At 36.5% G+C, this 21,744-nt stretch overlaps 1 protein-coding gene across 1 annotated transcript; it reads right to left on the minus strand.

Moving 5' to 3' along the window:
* Positions 1-7,058: 7,058 nt before the first annotated feature.
* On the minus strand, positions 7,059-21,508 carry LOC125877879 (uncharacterized). The gene is made up of 12 exons (XM_049559164.1): positions 21,413-21,508; positions 21,069-21,161; positions 20,053-20,184; positions 16,712-17,554; positions 16,447-16,528; positions 16,295-16,371; positions 14,585-15,494; positions 14,196-14,494; positions 13,680-13,786; positions 9,388-9,538; positions 8,009-8,161; positions 7,059-7,811 (listed from the first exon to the last, which is right to left on the minus strand). The coding sequence occupies exons 1-12, from the start codon at positions 21,452-21,454 to the stop codon at positions 7,677-7,679; spliced, it is 3,024 nt and encodes a 1,007-aa protein (XP_049415121.1). The 5' UTR covers positions 21,455-21,508; the 3' UTR covers positions 7,059-7,676.
* Between the last annotated feature and the right edge of the window lie 236 nt (positions 21,509-21,744).

The raw sequence follows: 21,744 nt of genomic DNA on the forward strand, positions 1-21,744 counted from the left end.
GTCAAATAAACTTAATTTTTATCTCTAAAAGGTTTGTCAAACACCCTAACTATTCAATACTTTTGACATCCTAGAAGCTTGGTCAAACATGCTAATTTGTACTCCCTCTATTCATTTTTACTTGTCTACTTAAACATATCATGAGAAAAACATTTTTTTTTGTTTTATCCTTAACATTAACTACTCGTTTTTTATATTATTTTCAAGTCTATTGAGACTACATACCAATTAATATGAATATATTAGTAAAATATATACTTCATCTATTATTTCTTAAAGGAAATTCTAAGTTCGGATGAGTAAAAGTGAACGGAAGGAGTATAAATTTTTAGTTTTCCTGAGACTAATTACTTTGCACTAACAAAAAGGTTTAAGGATCCCATAAAAGAGTTAATATCTTAGATGGTCACTCAACTATGCACTCTTCTTTCAGAAAGTCACTCAACTTTCAATTTAACTCAAAAGTCACTCAACTATGTACTTTTCTCTCAGGAAGTGACTTAACTTTGAATTTTATCTCAAAAGTCACTCAACTATCCACCCTTCTCTCAGAAAGTCACTTAACCTATTAAATTAATATTTTAATTAAGATTTACTGAAATAAATATTTTATTTAAAAACCAAATTTTAAAAAATAAAAAAATAATACATTTAAACCATTAATGACACTCTCCACTTGATCCAACCCGCTAAAAATATAACATTGACCCATTTTATTGACTCTTTCTCCTCCCCTATGCGTTTTTTTTTCTAGTTATCCATTGATAATTGCTTTTGCTTCTTTTAGCAGTTCACTTAATTCTTCTTTAAATGATTTTAGTCGAAGCTGATCTTTTTCTTTGTCAGACTTATTTCCAAGATATCGTGGATCGTTGGCAACAAAATGGACTAGAAAATCAACAAGAACGCGTATAATACCAACAAGGTGAAAAAAGATTCTCCAGCCAGAGATTCCCATGAATGATGTTTCAGCAATCAAAAGTTGAATTTTAGACTATAAAGGAAGATGTTGTTACACTAATCAACTAATTAGGCTTAGTATTGGCCATGTCAGCAGATTCTGTTATAACTGACAATTAATTAGTTAGATACACAATTACTGTTCCATTGAATTACTGCTCATAGAGTTGGCTAGTCGATCATGAAGTTAGTTGAGAATTAGGCTAAATAAGTCACTACTACAATTGTATATAAACACTCTCATATGTACATTTCAGATCATCAATAAACAAATCATTGTTTTCTTCTATAAATCTCTCTTCTTCTCTTCTTTTCTAATTGTTCTTGAGCTGTTCTTCAGCAGTTCATCTCAATCCTCGAATCTTCAGTGATTTCTGCAATTGAGCTAACATTGGTATCAGAGCTAATCTTTCCTTGGCAACAATGACAAAAAACACAAGAACAAATGATGGGTCTTCTAACAATGAAGTGGGGGAATTGCGTGAGATGATGCAGAAAATGTTATCAGAAATGGGAACTCTTGCAGGGGAAGTTTCAAATCTTAAGAAATTAGATCAAGTTGTATTGGAATTGAAGGATCAATTGGCGACTGTTGGAGGAAATCACAGAGATAAATCACTTGCAACTATTGGAGGAAATCAAGGAGAAAAATCACCTGTAATTCATCTTGAAAGAGAGGAATTGCCAGATGCACAGAAATAGTTCGATGAAAGGTTCCACAAGGAGAAGAGTACAAGTAGTTTCACCAATCACCATTCTCAATTCTCTCGATGGTCGAGAATGGAATTCTTGAGGTTCTCTGGAGAAGATCTCAGATCTTGGTTATTCAGGATCAAACAATTTTTTAGTATGGACAACATTTCGATGGAGGAAAGGATATGAATTGCATATTTACAGTTTGACGATGAGGTTGTTCAATGGCATTTGTCATTCATGAAGTATAGACAATACTTACAACCACCAATATGGAGTGAGTATGTTATGGCTCTAGTAGAAAGATTTGGGGCAGATAATGATGACCCAATTGAGGAGATAAAGAAAGTGAGACAAACAGGAGCAGTGAAAGATTATCAGACTATTTTTTAGAGGATTCTAACCAGGGTTAATCTGTCACAAGAAAATGCAATCAGTTGCTTTGTAGGAGGTCTGAAGAAGGAGTTGAACATGGCAGTAAAAATAACAAACCCCATCACATTATCTCAAGCTTATAAGTCGGCAAGAATGCAAGAGGCATACTTAGAAGCTATGAGACAGCCTGTTCAAAATTTAAATCAACCAAGAAGGTATAGTGATCAGAATTTTCAAAGTAAACCTCCCTTGTTACCCACCCCAAGTAGCTATACCAATACAACAACTAGAGGGACAAATAGAAGAACCCTGAGTGCCGAAGAAATGAATGAAAAGAGGTCCAAAAGACTATGCTATTTCTGTAATGAGAAGTATGTGTTTGGTCACAAGTGCAAGAACTTGAAGCAATTATACTTGATAGAGGTGGAGGAACATGAAGAAGTGGAGAGTGAATAGGAAAAAGAAACAGCTCAGGAGGAACAAGAGATACAATTAATTAGGCCATTAGAACAGATGAAAATCTATGTTCATGCACTTAATGGCTCATTGGGGTTCAGAACATTAAGGGTCACTGGTTACCATTCCAAGAAACCTCTTCACATCTTGATAGACACAGCAAGTTCACATAATTTCATTGATCCTGAAGTGGTGAAGGGTTTGGGATGCCAAGTTACATCTACTATGCCTCAGGCAGTAACAACAGCTAATGGTAATGACATGCAGGTGAGCCAGATGTGCAATATTTCTTGGTTGTTACAAGGTGTGGAGTTTTCAGCAGAATTCCTTTTGTTGCCATTAGGATCTTGTGGTGTAGTTTTGGGGGTGCAATGGTTGTTAACACTAGGAGATATCAAGATGAATTTTAAGAAACTCACCATGGAGTTTTGGTATAAAGGGAGAAAGCATCTTCTCAGGGGAGTAGGCAAACAAATCAGAACTACAGGAGCTGGGAAGTTAGCTAAAATGTCATGTAACAATTCCCAACTATGTATGATTCAAGTAGTGCCATCTAAGTTTAACAAAGACCAGTGGAATTCAATTGACGCTCAGGAGAACTTTAAGGAAGACCCTAGACTACTAAGTCTAATATAAGAGTACAAGATTTTATTTGAGGAACCCCAATAGTTACCTCCATTCAGAGGAGTCTTTGATCATAGAATAGTGTTGCACAACAATACTGAACCTATAAATAAAAGACCTTACAGATATCCTTCAGTCAAGAAGGACATTATTGAAGGGTTGGTTCAACAGATGTTAGATCAAGGGGTGGTGCAACCTAGTTGTAGACTTGTAGTCAATTTGCTGCTCCAGTGGTGTTGGTGGTCAAGAAAGATGGTACATGGAGGTTGTGTGTGGATTACAGAGATTTGAATAAACACACTATCAAGAACAAGTTCCCTATTCTAGTTGTTGAGGACTTATTAGATGAGTTGGGGGGGGGGGGGGCTATAATGTTTTCTAAGATCGATCTTCGATCTAGTTACCACCAACTGAGGATGACAACTGAAGATGTACCTAAAACAACCTTTAGAACTCATGTTGGGCACTTTGAATATGTGGTTATGCCCTTTGGCCTGTCAAATGCACCTGCCACATTTCAAGGACTGGTGAATTCTGTCTTTCAGGCCTTTCTTAGGAAACATGTACTTATTTTCTTTGATGATATACTCATCTACAGCAGAACTCTAGATGAGCATCTGAGACACTTAAGGTCTGTTTTTGAGGTTATGTTGCACCACCAGCTATTTGCTAAGCAATCTAAATGCTTTTTTGGAGTAAGAATGATTGAATATCTAGGTCATTTCATCACACACGAAGGCGTGTCTACAGATCCCTTGAAGATTGTTGCTATAAGGGATTGGCCTACTCCAACTACCCTTAAATAGTTGAGGGGTTTCCTGGGATTAGCTGGATACTATAGAAGATTTATCCAAGGATTTGGTGCTATACCAAGACCACTGAATGATCTTTTGAAGAAGGACAGGTTCCAGTGGAATGAGGAGGCTTTTGTGGCACTAGCTCAACTTAAGGATGCATTGACTAAGGCACTAGTGTTGGCATTACCTGACATGAACAAGTTGTTCATCATGAAAACTGATGCTAGTGGATTTGGGATTGGTGTTGTACTAATGCAAGAGGGTCACCCTATTGTTTTCATCAGCAAAGGGCTTTCACCTAGGCATGCAACACTCTCTGTGTATGATAGGGAACTGCTGGCTATTCTGCATGCTGTGACCAAGTGGTCACATTATTTGTTAAACCAGAAATTTGTTATCAGAACTGATCAAAAGGCTTTGAAGTATCTGTTAAACCAAAAATTACACACTAACTCACAGTTATTGTGGCTTACTAAGCTCATGCCATTTGACTATGTCATTGAGTACAAAATGTGGGTAGAAAACAAAGTGGTTGATGCCTTGTCCAGGGTGCAAGGTGTTGAGTTAATGACCTTGATACTCTCTAATACTTCTTCTGATCTCCCTCAAGCTATAACATCTAGTTGGGATGCAAATCCTGAATTGAGGACTCTCATTACAACATTTGTAGCTAATCCACACTGCCATAAACAATTTACTTGGCAAAATAACCAGCTCAGGAGAAAGGGGAAACTAGTAGTTGGTAAGGTGCCTCAGTTAAGATCTGATATCATCTCCTTTTGGCACTCTTCTGCTCAGGGAGGACATTCAAGTGTAGAAACTCTTAAGAGGCTCTTGACTCTATTTTACTAGAAGGGTATCAGAACTGATGTGAAGTTATTTGTTCAGAAGTGTGACACCTGCCAGAAGAATAAATCTGATTTAGCTGCCTATCCAGGTCTATTACAACCACTACCTATTCCTGAAGTGGTCTGGTCTCAAATTAGCATGGATTTCATTGACGGTCTTCCCAAATCCAAGGGTTATGAGGCCATATTGGTGGTTGTGGATCGATTAAGTAAATATGTTCATTTTCTTCCCTTGAAACACCCTTATACTGCTCAGTCAGTAGCTGAGGTTTTCATGAATACAATGGTTAAATTACATGGGTTGCCTGATACAATCACTAGTGACTGAGATGTTGTCTTTTTCAGCAACTTTTGGCAAGAATTGTTCAACCTACAAGGGGTCCAGTTGACACTTCTTCAGCATACCATCCTCAGTCTGATGGCCAAACTGAGGTGCTGAATAGGAGCTTGGAAACTTACTTAAGGTGTTTTTGTAGTAAAGAACCTAATACTTGGTTCTCTTGCCTAGCTATGGCTGAGTATTAGTATAACACTTGCTTTCATAGTTCTATTCAAACAACTCCCTATGAGGCATTTTATGGGAGGCCCCCTCCACTACACTTGCCATATCTTCAAGGTGAATCAGCTTCTGCTGAAGTTGATGTTACATTACTTCACAGTGAGATGAAGTTGGAGCTCTTGAAACACTATTTGCGAATGGCCCAGTTGAGAATGAAACAACAGGCTGATTCACACAGGAGTGACAGGGTTTTTGAAGTTGGTGATTGGGTAATACAAGATCCACCCCTATAAGCAGAGTACTGTTTCTGGCCACTCTTTTCATAAGCTGGCAGCCAAGATGAAGGTGGGACCAGTGGCTTACAATATTTTTTTTCCCGATTCTGTCAAAATCCACCCCACTGTGCATGTCTCATTATTGAAAAGTTGTTTTGTCTTGCCTGCTCATGTCATATTAGCTCTTGTCATTGACATTGCCCATCCACTTTGTCCCAATCCTGAGAGTATTCTTCAGAGGCGAATTGTCAAGAAGGGTGGCAAGACTGTGGTCCAAGTATTGGTCAAATGGGAAGGCTTGTCTGCTGATGATGCTACTTGGGAATTCTATCAGGCATTGAAGGTCAGGTTCCCTAGTTTTGAGCTTTGAGGACAAGGATCTTTTTTAGGAGGGGAGTATTGTTACACTAATCAGCTAATTAGGCTTAGTATTGGCCATGTCAGCAGATTCTGTTATAACTGACAATTAATTAGTTAGATACACAATTACTGTTCCATTGAATTACTGCTCATAGAGTTGGTTAATCGATCAGGAAGTTAGTTGAGAATTAGGCTGAATAAGTCACTACTACAGTTGTATATAAACACTCTCATATGTACATTTCAGATCATCAATATACAGATCATTGTTTTCTTCTCTAAATCTCTCTTTTTCTCTAAGTCTTCTCTTCTCTTTTAATTGTTCTTGAGCTATTCTTCAGCAGTTCATCTCAATCCTCAAATCTTCAGTGATTCCTGCAATTGAGCTAACAGATGCCTAAATCAAAATAGAGGAATAGGAGAATCCATTGAGATTTCTACATAGTATAGAGCTTGAAGTCGAGATGCCCAAATTAAAACCTAGCTAAAAAGGAAAGAAGAGGCAGCAACAATGAAGAACTAGAAAAAAATGCAGAACAATATAGGAGAAAGAGTCATAAAGATGGAATAATTTGGGAGAATAAGGGCAAAATAAAATTGGTCACTTTATATTTTTTAATGGGTCGGGTCAAGTGGGTAGATCACTAAATAGTTTAAATGATATTTTTTATTTTTTAAAATTTTAATTTTTTATATAAATAATTTATATTAGCAAATTTTAATTAAAATAACAATTAAATAGATTAAGTGACTTTCTAACAGAAGAGTGAATAATTGAGTGACTTTTGAAATAAAATTCAAAATTGAGTGACTTTCTGGAAAAAAAAGTGCATAGTTGAATGACTTTTGAAATAAAATTGAAAATTGAGTGACTTTCTAAGAGAAGAGTGCATAGTCAGAGATATTAACTCTCCCATAAAAAGAACTTTGATTTTTCATACTGCAATACTTTACTAGGAAATTTTATATATTCTCCTCCTTTGGCTCTGTACACTCTTAACAAATTGAATGAAATACTTTCAGTGCCCTGGGTCTCCCATAAGATTTGTTGCAAAAGACTGCATATTTCACATATTAATATTTAATCATATAAATAGGAATAAGTGATCAATTGTGAATAACTAATCTAAATCAAGATAAATTTTATTATCTTCATGAATGGTATTTTTTCAAACAACATATTAAACGATATATTACAGGCTTCTTACAGTAGAAATAGATGATGACTTGTAACATACAGCATCAGATAACAAATTTGATTCATCCATCAGCATACAATATACAACATATCACTTCACCCATGATTATAACCCAGTCCACTACACCTTGTTAACTTCTTGCTTTCTTCAGAGCAAAGTAGTTATTTGTATATAATACTTTGATCATGCGCCAAAGAAGCTAGGATAAATATATCCACCTTGAGCATTGATCACTGTTCTTGTAGTGTGCCTACTCAACCCATCAGCCTAAATGAATGTTGTCAAAACTATCGTGCATCTATTTACCAGCATCCTCCTGATAAATTATGTACACCTTGAGAATCAACTGAGCTCAGGAAGTCAGGTTAAGATGTCGACTTTGACAGGGGAGATGAAAAAGAATTCCTGTCTTTAGAAGTAAATAAATGAGCAAACAATGTGCTGCTACACATCAGCAACCTACTTAGCTCCCCTAGTGAACCTGGGTTCATATGTCAAGAAAAGAAGTAACCTCTTGAGATTCTCCTCATAGGGGTTATACTAAGCAACTTTTGTCACAAGCGCACATACACGGCCACAAAGAAGAGCATTTATATTTCTTGACTTAAACCCATGGTATCACGATATTCTGGAAGCACGAGAGTAGGTAACTTGCAGGTTTTTGTCTTCTCCTTCAAGGGAAGGAGTTTTCCCAACTGTAAACTCCTTATGATCCAGTAAGCTGACTGCACAAATTGAAAACAAAAAATGAAGTGTATATGGTAAGGCAGAGCTAAAAAGAACAGATTTAAATGCTCCAAAACATCAGAGCATCAACGGCTCATCCATAGCACACTTTTATGCAAGTTGGAGCTTAATATACTTGAACTAAATAATTCAATTAACCAGCTAAACTACGTAATTAAAGAAGGGTCTAACTAACCATAATTGGTATGTTCCCTTCCGAGGCGCAATGTTTCAGGTGACGTGATGCTCTACGCTCATTCTCAGTAACAATGATTCCCGTTGCAATCTTCTCACTGTCACAATTTTGAACCAACTCGAGAAGCGTTTTGAAAACTTGCCCACCACCATGCTGGGTGCCCCAGAAAGAAGAAAAAGGGGTATCATAACATGAAAGCTTAAATGACAACAAAGTAGCCACTCTAGGAATACTATCACACAGATTTGACTGAGAAACTAAAGACAAACAAAGACGAACAAGAGGATTTTTCATAATTTGTTGACAAGAATTACTACATTTAAATATGTTTACAAGCAGTAATAAGCTAAAGCAGAAAAATTCCCAGATAATTTCAATGATGTGAGAAGAGATGTATTAGATTCTGGCTAAATCTTGACAAAGATTAGTTCAATTGACTTTAAGCCTTTAATTTTTCCATGGGTTAAAAGAAGGGGCTCATAGAATAAGTTTTTATTGAGCTGGGGTTGAGGGAAACATAAATCAATATTTTCCGCCGAATCATCAAATTGGATTTGTTTTTTTTTTCTACTTAATTTCTTATGTATTAGCAATAATGATAGTAACTCTCCAAAGGAATCAGGAATAAAGAAAAAATATATTATTCACAAAACCTAATGACGTATACTTAACAGAAATAAGAATAACTTACCTAAGAAAAACTCGAATTTTCACCTATTTCATGTGTCCATTAGATCAATTTGATATTCTTTGATGTGCTTTTTTCTGGTCTAAGTTGAGCTTATAGATGTTTTTTTAGTCGGAAAAAAAGTTCAGTTCCACCCTACCCTACATTTGATCAACAGAGACACTATGACACTTGAATCAAGCATTAAAAGGGAAAACTTGACAATTTGACGGGAATCTACAGCTCTCAATCAATAAATTTATCTTGTGGAAAAGGGAAGAGTAATCAAGTATTCTATTTCTCTCTTTCTTGGTGCCAACTTCGACAGAGAACTGATAAATACAAGCAAACTTGGACACGTACTGGCTATTCACATAGTGATGCTTCTTTAATCATTGAATGGAATTAAAACTTCCTAAATTACAAACCAAGTACACAAAAATTGTTAAAGGAGAAAGCACTTGGTTCATTCAAATGAACAAATTCTGAGATCTATGGGACACAATCATAAGGATTTATTTATTTATAACAGAGACCAGAGTAGTTTTTTCTCTTCTTTTCCCTTTTTTTTTTTCTCTTTTTGTTTTTTATTTTGAGGAAACTGGCACTTGAAATAGGAAAAGAAAAATGGAGTATTAAGAGCAACTGAGCAATAGAACTGCTAGAAATAGAGAAGATAGTAGTTACTGAATGACTTCAAAAACCAAACTACCTTGATTATTTTGGCCATGTCGGTGCAGAAATTCTTTTCGCCGTGAAGCATGATGCCTAGATTGTCAAAGATAGGGCTATGACTATTGCTTTCGACTGAACTTCCAACAGCAATAAACCTTTTGCCAACACATTTTTTAACAACCATGTACCTGACAAAAAGTAAAGATGCAACTAATCATGAATAAGCAAGTTATCAGGATCAACAACAGGAACAATTTAAAAGGAAAATGTAACTTGCGCAGTCTAACACCTTTCATCATGTTTTCTTAATCAAATAAGGAAGAGAATCATTACTTAGAATTAACATTAGCAATAATCAAAACTAAGTTACTTACAACAAAGAAAAGGAACATGCTTAGAGAAGATTTTTCAAGTTAGCAGGATCCTTTTTTTTCCAGATTAATCAAATAAGCATGGTCATTGAAACTGAGTACTTAATAAAGAGTTTAACTGCTTCAGCATAACAAGTTGAGTATATTTAGTCCTTGAGGCTACAGTTTTCCATCTCTTAATCCTTAAGCAAACACATGTGGAGCTTTCACAAACCTAAATACAATATCTAGCTTGGGTAAAGCAATATGCTACCATTAAGTCATATTTATGTTTTGAATTCTTATGTTGTGAGAAATATAGGAAAAGAATATTATTGAATTGTTGTCGTGTCTACATTATTACATTGAGACCCTATGTATAGACCCTAGAATAAAATCCTTTACCAAGTAGGATACTATTAAGTATTCCTATTTCTATTTTTATTCCTATTCCTATTCTAATAGGATTGTATAAACCTATACCTATTCTAATATGATTGTATAAACCTATTCCTATTCTAACACTCCCCCTCAAGCTAGTCCATACAATTCATGTACCTAGCTTGTTACAAATGTAATTAACATGAGGACCGATGAGGGGCTTGGTGAGATATCTGCAAGTTGATCACTCGACTTCACAAAATTGACAATCAATCTCAATGTGCTTGGTCTTCTCATGAAATACTGAATTTGATGCATAATGCCGGTAAAACACAGAGTGATAAAATTACAGTGTAGGAACTTTCCCAAACCAAGCTTGCAAAGACTGTTTCAGACCATAGAGTGACTTACGTAATCAACATACAAGGCTACTAAACTCCCCCTAAGCAACAAAGTGCTTAAAATCTAGTATAAAGTCTATGGATCATGTTGGAATCAATAGATGAGTCGATATTAAACAAGTCACCGAAAAACTGGTCGGAACATGCTCATATGCCGGAGTATTAGATTTGATGGCTAAAAGTGGTCACAATCTAAGAAATAAAATTATATGGGTAGGGTCGGAATGATGTCACGACCCAACTAGAAAATAGAAATTATATAGGATAGTTCGAATTGATGGAACGACCCCATTGAAAAAGAGAAATAATATGGGTAGGGTCGGAATGATGGCATGACCCTACTGAAAAAGAAAAATTATAAGGGTAGGATTGGAATGATGGCACAACCCTACGCAAATCAGATTTGAGGAGTCACCGGAAAGACGAATGGAACTATGCAAATCAAAGTCACTGAAAAGACACATGGAAAAATCCACGGTACTACACAAATTAAATATGAAAAGTAGCCCGGAGAGATGCACGGTGCTACGCAAATCAGATATGCAAAAAAAGGTAGTCACGGGAAGGATGGCACGGTGCTACACAAATTAAATATGAAAAAATAGTCACCGAAATGATGACACGGTGCTACACAAATTAAATATGAAAAAGTAGTCACCGGAATGATGGCACGGTGCTATACAAATTAGATATGAAAAAATAGTCACATAAAAGATACACAGTGACCCAATTTTTTGCTAACATAATCGTTGGCCAGACGGATGACATATATGAGTAATAGCCGCCCGCCGGCAGCGGAAGCTCTTTGATTTTCTACCAAGATCGTAGAGGCTCTGATGTTATGTGAGAAATATAGGAAAAGAATATTATTGAATTGTTGTCGTGTCTACATTATTACATTGAGACCCTATGTATAGACCCTGGAATAAAATCCTTTACCAAGTAGGATATTATTAAGTATTCCTATTTCTATTTTTATTCCTATTCCTATTCTAATAGGATTGTATAAACTTATTCCTATTCTAACACACACTTCCTCACTGTGGAAGTTAGGATTCACAAAAAAAGAAGAAGGGTTAACTAGCCATCATTTGAGTGCATTCAAAGAAACATGTAGACACAAGAAGGCACTAAACCTAGTATTTGGAAGCATATTGTTTCTTGCTATAAGCTGGATTAGTAGGAAGAAAAGTTTATTTTCCCAAAAGAGGGGAATACAACTTTTGTACAGGTAACACCGAGCACCCCACTTCCTATATCCATTTGTTTTCTGGTATAGGTCAATAAATGATTGGAGAAACTACTGAGGGATTTATTTTGTCGAACGTCACAAATGAGAACAGGAATATCTTCTGCTTAAATATGAGAGGGTTCCATCCCTATGGAGATTGGAAGTTTGGGTATTCGAAGGTTGGAGATCTTTATCTGAGCATTGCTGGTAAATGTTAGTGGAGGTGCAAGTGAAGATGGGACATGTCGAGGAAGGTAAGTGAGGCAAAATACAGCAATTACCAACATGGATAGTTCAGAAGGGAGGTGATGATACAGCATGAGCTTGTCAATGGGAATAATAAAGGAGAAAATGTACTGTCCATACTTGAGTTTTCGGTCGGGAATGGGAATAGTATAGAGCTGATTGTAGTTAGATGTATGGTGTGAAAACAATACACTGACAGATGATTTACTGAACTTATTGCATTTGACTATTGACCAGTTGATCATAGCAGTTGAGATTCTAGAGAGAGTATGCACTCAACCACCATGAGATATAACTCCCAGAATACCTCTAATTCTTTAAGTATGGGAGTATGATGAGGTGGAGCCATTCCTACTGAAATCATATAGCCCTACACAATATTGCTCGAGTTCTTACGGCCTTTAGTCCGAAGTAGCATTATCAAGACTATCTTACCCCAGAGCTAAGGAAGTGAAGAGGAGCTTTCGTAGTTTCCTAGGGAATCATATAAAGACGGAAACGAACATCCTCGAGGACTTCTCATTCTAATCTTAGGGAGAAGATCAAGAGAGATTCCAGACCTATATGGAAAGACGTGGGGAAATCTGAGACCCTGAAGAAGGAGGCTTCACTTGGTGTGTGTGTGTTTGCGGGGGGGAGACTATCTTAACCAAAAAAACACATAAATAGCAGATGCATTTTTAGTTGGCGTTGCTTGTGCTAGAAACTTGGGGAGGATGTGAACCACCTTCATGCATTTTTTAAACTTTGCTTCAGAGATGTGGTGATAGTACATATGATTTAACATTCATTTGTTGCTTCCTTTTTCAGTTAGCAAGTTGGAAAAGTTGTGGAAAACCACACTTTTTTTGCATTTTGCTGTTATTATAGAGAGGAAAGAGAAAAATGGGAGAACTTTGAACAAGTAGAGACTCCATTATGTAAGGTCAATATTTGTGCAATGTAGAAACACTTGTATGGATAGTTTTTAGACTTTTGGGAGGCTTAATGTACATTGCTACAATGCCATTTGTAAAGTTAAAATCTTGGTGAAGGAGAAGGCCCCATAATCATATCATGGCAGTCAAAATAACATGTTTCCTTTGGATGAACACACCATAGGCCACATCCTACACCTTAAACCCCCTCCCAGTGTTGATGAAGATGTTTGGGACTGAACACATTGCCCTTTTTTTAAGTAGGTTTGGGAACGATGTTTTTTGACTGCTCTTTTGGCAATCATTTTGCCTTTAACTCCGAAAGCAGTCTAGAAGTTCTTTTGGATTATTCAAACCTTTAATTTACCATCCGATGTTGGGTTCAGGGGTTTATCTTGAAGAAGATGAGGTAGGAAAGGTTGAGAGGGAGTCTTGTTAGTCTTATTAGTTTTATAATATGCTAAAGTATATGTAGCATGAGCAGCGATCCTTCTCAATGCCTGAATTAATTTAGTTCAAAAACTGATAATGTGAAAACAGATCATTGGAGATACAGGAAGAATATTAAAAGTTTTTGGTATAGAGATGATAGATGCTACAAAACTGAATATAAGTTTTTCCTGATATCAGTGCCTTATAGATTTCTTGAACTACACATGTAGAATGATAACACTAAAAAAAGATCCAATAGAATAATTATAGCTGGGACAATGAACTTTCCATCATAAATGTAATATATAAAGGTGAGAGCTGAAGAATTCATAAATCCATCTGTTATATCTTGGGCATGGTAGAAAACTTACTTTTCAGGTGGTAAAATGCAGCCTTCACTAATTGAATCAGTAAGCCATTTAGCTTTAAGCATGAAGGCATCTACTGCACGTCCATACAAGAATTTGATTGTTTGCAGCTGCAATAACACCAAGTAGTGATAAATATTTACCTTAGAAAGTAAAATCTAGGATAATAGCAGTTTAAGTGAAATGACAGTAAATATATAGGCAACAGGACAAGAAAGCTGGAAGTTTTACAAATCTAAGTTATGGTTTTAGTATCTAAAGCTCCAAGGTCCAATTAATTAACTTTAAGAATTTAACAATCCAAATTCAGTGTTTTTATGACGGTAGTGTCCAGACCAGCTCCGTGCGCCTTAACTATTTCATCGGGTATGTACTACCTCCACTAGCACATGATGCAGTAGCTAGTCACTGGATTCTTTTTTTACATATGGACAATGTTCCGTTTTATGCCCATTATAAGCATCATGCTAGAGACCTGAAATGAAATGGCAAAATAAAAGCAGAGAGACAATGACTGACCTTCTTTGAACAAAGAACAACAGGAACTGCCTGGGATTGAAATCCCTTGCATCTCTTCCCCCTATTAGTTGGAGCGGGAATATCAGAGAGAACTGTGCCACCATGTTTCTTGATTAAGTCTTCAAGTTTCTTCTCTCGCTTCCTAGAAAATCCTGTGACTAAGAATTCCATATTTCCGAGCATCAATCTTCTTCCAACTCTAGCACTAGAATTTATTAGACGTTTCTTGAGTTCTTGAGTTCTCGACTCTAAATGTGAAGTTGGAGGTCTCAAATTTCTAGCAGTTTTGGGAGTATGACCTACATAGATGAAGGTGATGAAAGAAGTGAAATTGTGTCCTTACTCTTTGAACAAACACCAAGTCAAATTCCAAATTACAACTCACTAACAAGATTTTAGTGCAACGAGTGACTTTTTAGGCTCCTTCCCCCGTTGAATCTCAGTTTCAGTTTCTGAAAAGTGAACACGCTTTCTTTTTGGACACTGTATAGCAGCTTGATCTTCTGTTGTTTGCTTTCTATCTTTTTCTGTTCCAAAATCATGTTGAAATGATTTTGAAGCTTGGAATCGACGGCGTGGTCCAGGGTTCAATATAAGGGGTGAGCTTGTGTTCTTGGGCATAGAAACTGTGACTTCATTCCCGTCTGTTGGAATATCATCGCAATTTCCTTTTTCGTTTGTCATTTGACCTACTGGCATTAGCATCGATGCATCATTTCTTCCCAATGAGAACGATGTATTTAAACAATATCCTTTCTCTGAGGATATCCCATTGCCAGAGAGTACACTATAAGTTCTTAGAGAGGTTACTTCTCGGCGAACTGGGACATGCATCCCTTCTCTATTAATCTTCGGAGTGGTAACTTGTTTCCCATGAACCACCTGATTATCAAGAACCGAATTTTTCCGCAAGTTCGTAGCACATTCAGTTGTGGGACCAAAGCTTTGTTGTTTTTCATCCCTTACATTATTGTATACAGCTGAAGGAGAAGACAGATGGTCAGATGATATACTGCACGGAACAACAGAACAGAGGGTATCATCTAAGGACAGATCTGAAGATGCCACAATATCCTGAGAGAGCAGTGTCATCTCCTTTCCTTTGTTACATAAATCCTCAGAAGGTATACTCAATTGAGAAGCAATGATGACCCTTTCATCCTGTTTTCGTGTGACAAAGGAACTCATATCTGGAGCTATGTCAGCTGATTCTGAGAAATAACTTGTCTCGCCAACAAAAGGTTCGGGAATACTTTTGATAGCATTGCATTTGACTTGATCAAACAAACGTACTTCATTCTAAAAAGAAAGATGAGAAGGAAACAGAAATAAGGTACATCTCATGAAAATTGAAAAAAGAACGTAAAAACAAGAAAGATCAGTGATAAGAACAGCAAGTGAAGAGGAGAGAGAATAGTAATCAAAGCAAGATGACAAAGAAAGCCTAAGAAATGAGATACAAAGCGGAAAGGCAAACTCCAAATGTCAAATAGGACTTGCACTGCTGTGATCTCTTTTAGCAGTGACATGGCATCTAGTACTTCTGAAGCTCTGGTTTTCCTATGCTGGTAAGAAAATTATTGTGTTTATTTCATTGAAAAGAAAATTTGGTTACTTTATGTCTTTCAAGCTTATCATGTCCAACGATCATACCCTCAAATTTCCTCTGATTCTGAAACCTGGGTTAAAAAAATGACCTGATTTGAGGACATAAGAATAAAAAAATAGAAGATAAAATGAGCTTTCTATATGGAGGATTCCTAAACCATCACTACAACAGGGATGTGTGACCCCAACTTAGATGAGTAATGCTAATATTGACTAATGGATTGAAGGCAACTGAGATATACTGTAGTACCTTACGAAACAGAATCAGAGAATACTCTTCAACCTGTTGCATCTGTGTCAGTGCCAAGAATCAACTCATTCATTGGTTACAATATCAGACAATTTCTAGGCATACAAGTGCTCCTTTCAAGTGACGGATCACTGAAGCTTTGGATTTACCCATGACATAAGTTCTGCTTTAATAGTAAAATATTCCACAGAGGAAGGGTTGATGAAGGAACCAGTGACAAGATATACTTGAATTTACTGACCTTCAAACAAGTCCAACCACCAAACCAACGACTTTCGAATCTATTGGGAAATACTTTTGGTAAATCTTCACTTTCTCCTGTAAGAATGAAATACATTATCTGACATGAAGATTCTTCCAATGGAATGTGATATACAAAGAGAAGTACTTTACCTACAACATTAATGTTCTTAACACTGGGAGAACCAATAGATGCTTGAAATGATTTTCCTTCCAAGACAGGAAAATTGACTTTCTGCAAACAGGGTAACATTAATGCCCAAACTAATCCACAGCAAAAGTTAAAGAAAACCAACTAGGTAAAGAACAATCATTAATACGGAAAAACTACATGGAGACAAAAAACTCTCACATATCTTCTGTCTTTATTAATAGTTTCCACTTTTGTCACTACTGAAGCTGAATCAATAGGAGTTACCTTCAAACAGTCTGACATGTGATCACTCTCACGTTCCACAGGGATGATATCTGCAACCAAATATGGATCCCTTGTTGGTATTCTCTGCCCGTCATCACTAAGAGATCCAAACCTTTCGTCCACTTTCAACTGGGACTCACTCTCAATATCATTTAAGTTTAGCTTGGTAAAACTATCTCCTGGCTGAAGAATGTCTATCCCATGAAGAACTGCTCCTTCCTTTTCCAATTTGCCACTACAACTTTGAGTTTGTGAAGCAAGAGTATCTTTAACGTGAGACAGACTAAAGTCATGGAAATGCAAATCAGCAGAGTCACTAGCAGATAACCCCACATCATGGAATGCATCTTCCATTCTCAAATCTTCAGATTCTGATAGACAATCAATTTCGGGTATCTCCTCAGTGGCACAATTGCAGCTTTCATGACTCTCTTTCCAAGCTTCAAGCCGTGCTTGTTTCACCTGTAGTGCAGCTTCTAACACAGTTGAAGCCGGAAATCTTTTTGAAAACAGTTCATCCTTGAACACCTCATGAATAACCAGTGCTTCAGATGCAGCAATCGACAACTCAATTGCATTATCCATGTGATTGACTTCATGTAAGCAGGCATTTCTCTCATGCCCTTCTCCTTTGTTCACATTATTACATCCTTTTCCTAATGCGGTAAAGTTGTCTACTTTCAATTCCTTAGCACTCCCTTCAGTGACAATTGGGATTTGAACACACTGAACTGACAGAGCATGACTGGACTTGATCCTTTCTGCTTCAGATATATCTTCAAGTGTAGTTGGAAGATTCTCTGAGCTACAACCCAATGACAGATGAAGATGAAATTGAACCACCTTTAAAAGTAAGTAACATAGAAATAGTTAATGAATGCACTAGTAATACACAGGACAGAGCATCATGCAAGCAGTGACAAAAACCAATTATGTGACATTCATTATCTTGGCTTCTCTGATTTGAAGGGAATTGGAGAAGATCAATTAATCATCCAGTCAAACTTAACTACACATTCCAAACTAGTTTGGTTGGCTATATGATTACTCTACAACCATTCAACTCCAGTAGTGGCCAATTTCATTCCAATACTCTAAGGCAAATTACATGGTCTCTAAAGCTAGAGGTTCTCTAAATCTCACAATTATTTTTGCCCCCAGGGGTTAGCTCAATTGGCAAAGGTTGAGGGACTCGTGCTTAGGTAAAAAATTAGAGCCCTGTGTCAAGGGAACTAAGGGTGCGGTTGGCCCAAAGTGTTGGCTCTAGACAGATTCCTCGATCACAAAAAAAAACAATCTAATACTTATTTCTACACCGACATACAAGTTTCTGACCAAATTCTGAACAATCCTGGCATATACTGTACTAATGTAAGTGTAACAATCACCATTAATCCTTGATCCCCGAAACGGAGAAAATAAGAAAGGAATACCTGGGCTAAAGGCAAGCTTGTAAAAATAGCATTAGAACTTTGTACATGTACCGAAGAGTTCTTTTATAAATTGCACGCATGTAGTATACAATTCTACAAAGGCACAAAAGAATGCTAAAATTGCCATGGTTGAATGATACTACAAGTAAAATTTGATTCTAGGACCAACCGTAAATGCACACACAAGGTTGGCCAGTAGGCAGGCAAGTGAGATATTGCGGCCTTCTATAACTCCTAGAATTTTGTAACCTCCACATGACAAATTAATGTGGTGTTCATCTCATTTCAATTGCTATTGAAGTAACATTCTTCATCCCATCCTTGTATTTGAGATTAAGGTGTCATGCAAGAAGCAGAATCCAAATTTGCAAGGGTGAACTGATCCAGTGTCATGCATCCCCATCAATTCACTAGATGCGGTCTTAGATAATTGCATTAAAATACTAGTTTTATAGATCAGTTTCACTTTAACTTCACGTACTAATCTCACTCGTGGAAACAGGTTAAAAGAAAACAAACCTATGACAAAGTCAGTAATAAAGGTCACCGGCCAACCATCTTAAAGCAGAACCGTAGAGAATGCACAACTTTCACAAGAACATTCTGTATGTTTTGTGAGGTTTAGCAGCATAGCTACAGTCTCCTTTCCTTAGCAATTTATGAAAGATAAGGAAATATGGGACTAATTATTGAAGCCTGCTAGTCACTCTCTTTTATTTCCTTTTTTAAAATTTTATGTGATAACTAATTAGGACTACTGACAAAACATAAGACCTATACACGAGGAGTATACATAGACAACTTCATTGAAGAGGAGTTCAAATTCACAAATCTATCCATCCACCTATATATTTCACCCCATAAATATAAGAAAATGTAGTGTGGTCATCTGAATTTCTGAATCTTCATGTTCCAATCTTGAATTTCCCTAAAATCGGAGTGGCCAGAAACCTTCGATGTACCACCTAGATAACTCTGCTACAATGGCCTCTTTGTCAAGTGGATGGGATACAGCTGCCAAACCAAACTTAAGATTCTCTCATCACGCCGTTGATAACCACCCAGAAAATAATTGTTACAGAGTAACGACACCCCTACAAAATCTCTTTCCACAGAGCTACAGGAAAAGGGCTGTTGATTAGTGCAATTTTTCGCTCCCCATCCTCTACCGCATATTTTCCCTTATTGGACTTCTCCATAACGTCTACTCTTCCACGCAAAATCGCCACACTTTGCCAGTAAAGCAGCACTGCTATTTGTTCCTCACCCAAGGACTAAATCCTTAGTAATAGCAGAAGCAGTTTTCTGGTCAATCAGAAGGGTTTTTGGAACCTTCCAGGCCATCTTACATGAATTTCCTGCAATTGATAGTGTTTTTTCTATCACGTATAGAAGCAAGCTAGAAAGTGACGTGAAAGAGGTTGGGAGGCCTGAAATGTATTGCTTAAAATGACTAGTTTTCTAACTTTTGACGAATTATTCCTTTGCCATTCTACTAATTTTTTCAAACTTCTGTCACTTCCTTATGAAAAGCACCTAGTGAGAGGCCCAAATAAGTAGCACTAAGCTGGTCTCTATCATCCAAGTCTTGAAATCTATGTCAGTATTGAAAATAACTTATAGCAAGCAAAAAAGATATTGATTAATCACAACAAGCCACTAGTACTTAAAATATGTAACTAGATTTTAACTGTTTTACAATATAGCTACTTTACTATAGGTAGTCAATAAAGAATAGTATGGATTCGTAGCTTCTCATATTGTAGCACAATATTAGTTATCACATCAAAAAAAATCCATAGTTCTCCTGGAAGATTACAACTTAAGAACTAAAGTTGGGAAATAACTCACAGTGAAAGCTAAGAATTTTCGAAACATTTTATATATACAAAAAGTTCCTCAGCTTACATTGTTAATCGGTTGAACCAAACTGAGTGGTGAACTATCATCACCGGATAAGAATAGATGGCAACTCTTATACCCATCTTCTTGAGTTGATTGTTGATGGGACGCCACTGCATTATGTTGCTGGAGAAATTCCTACATAGAGACCAAGGAGCCAAATTGATTTTTCTCGTGGCACACGAGGCTTATCTAGAAAAATTAGAAGTTTGTAGACCATGAAAAAACTATGAAGGATCAACCAATGATAGTTACCTGTAGTAAATATAAGCAAGAACCAATTTGTCTTAGCTCACAACAGATTATTGGAGCAAACAGGACGCAGAATCATCAGCTTAGTATTAAAGTTTATTGCACCTCACTTTTGCAACTTCCTTTTTTTACTTTCCTGTTGGTTTATCACTTAGTTTACACTGCTATAAATGATGCTGATAAAACTACTACAGATTGTTGTTGCTACAAAAGGTAGACCTAGCACTTTCAGTAACTGGTTCAGAAATGAGAATACAATTAACAGTTCTGAGCAAAGATAGCTTCCATCCTAGTAAGGTTAATCCACGCTCAGTTCAATCCACATTTACACTTTCCTCCATATTTAAGCATTAGTTATATGGTGTAAATTAAAAGCTTTGATATTGTTTCAACATCTTAATGTTCTCTCACCAATGAAAAAATGTCGCACAAAATACTAATTTTAATGTAGTGAATTGTTCTTCTAGTCTCTAGCTGGCAAACCAACTTTTATCAAAATAATACCTTGTATCTTTTCACAAACTATATGGATTCTTATATTTGAAACAAAAAATGTAACTAGATATCTGTTAAGGACAATCTTTAAAATTTCAAACATCTGCTAATGTCTTGCAAACAAAAAAAAAAATTTGCTCCCGTGTAATTTTACTTCGACTTCCTGAAGTTTCTTTCTTAATCCTTTGATATACAACAATACTATGGCAAAGTAAAAAATCTTGTATTAGCAGTTATTACTCAATGGCATCGAAAATAATAATTAAAGAGCATACCTGAGAAAATGAATTCCCAATATTTGTACCATCGTAAGATGATTTGGTTTCAACATCTTGTTGCTGAAGCCAACCCGGAAGCCAAGCAGCCTCCTACATCAATCAATTTGTTCAAATCAATGAATCCCCTTTTTATCACTTCAATTCATTCAACTTCTTTTTTTTCTAATTATTGAGCTTTGCAAGTAGTGATTGAAACTGAAATTTTCCAGAGATTTATGATTTTGGTATAGGCGTAAGCTTATGAATTTCTCATTTATTCGTTTTATTCCTGAATTTTGCTGAAAAAAGTTCAAAAAAATCGCCATAAAATCATATACACAGTCATGCAATTGAAAAATTACCTCGGAGAATTGAGGAGGACGAAACCCTAGCAAGCTCTGCATTGAATGTAGAAAAATGGTTAATCACTTTGCGCTACACGATGAGCTAACAAAGTTGGTCACTAAACTCGCGCCAGTTCTTCTTCGCGCCAAAACCTAAAGGTGGGAATTCTGCGTTTGGGCCTCGGACTTTTCTCATTAATTGAGCTAAGTTATGAGTTGGCTTTACGGCCCAATAGGCCCATTCTACACTTTTTTTTGGGTCCCTATTGTTAGGTACTTAGGTGTAGTCATAGTTGAGGCCTTGAGGGGTGTTATCCCATGTTGTTAAAACAAATTCGAATTAATTTAAT

Source organism: Solanum stenotomum, chromosome 9 (genome assembly GCF_019186545.1).
Source record: "Solanum stenotomum isolate F172 chromosome 9, ASM1918654v1, whole genome shotgun sequence".
NCBI lineage: Eukaryota > Viridiplantae > Streptophyta > Magnoliopsida > Solanales > Solanaceae > Solanum > Solanum stenotomum.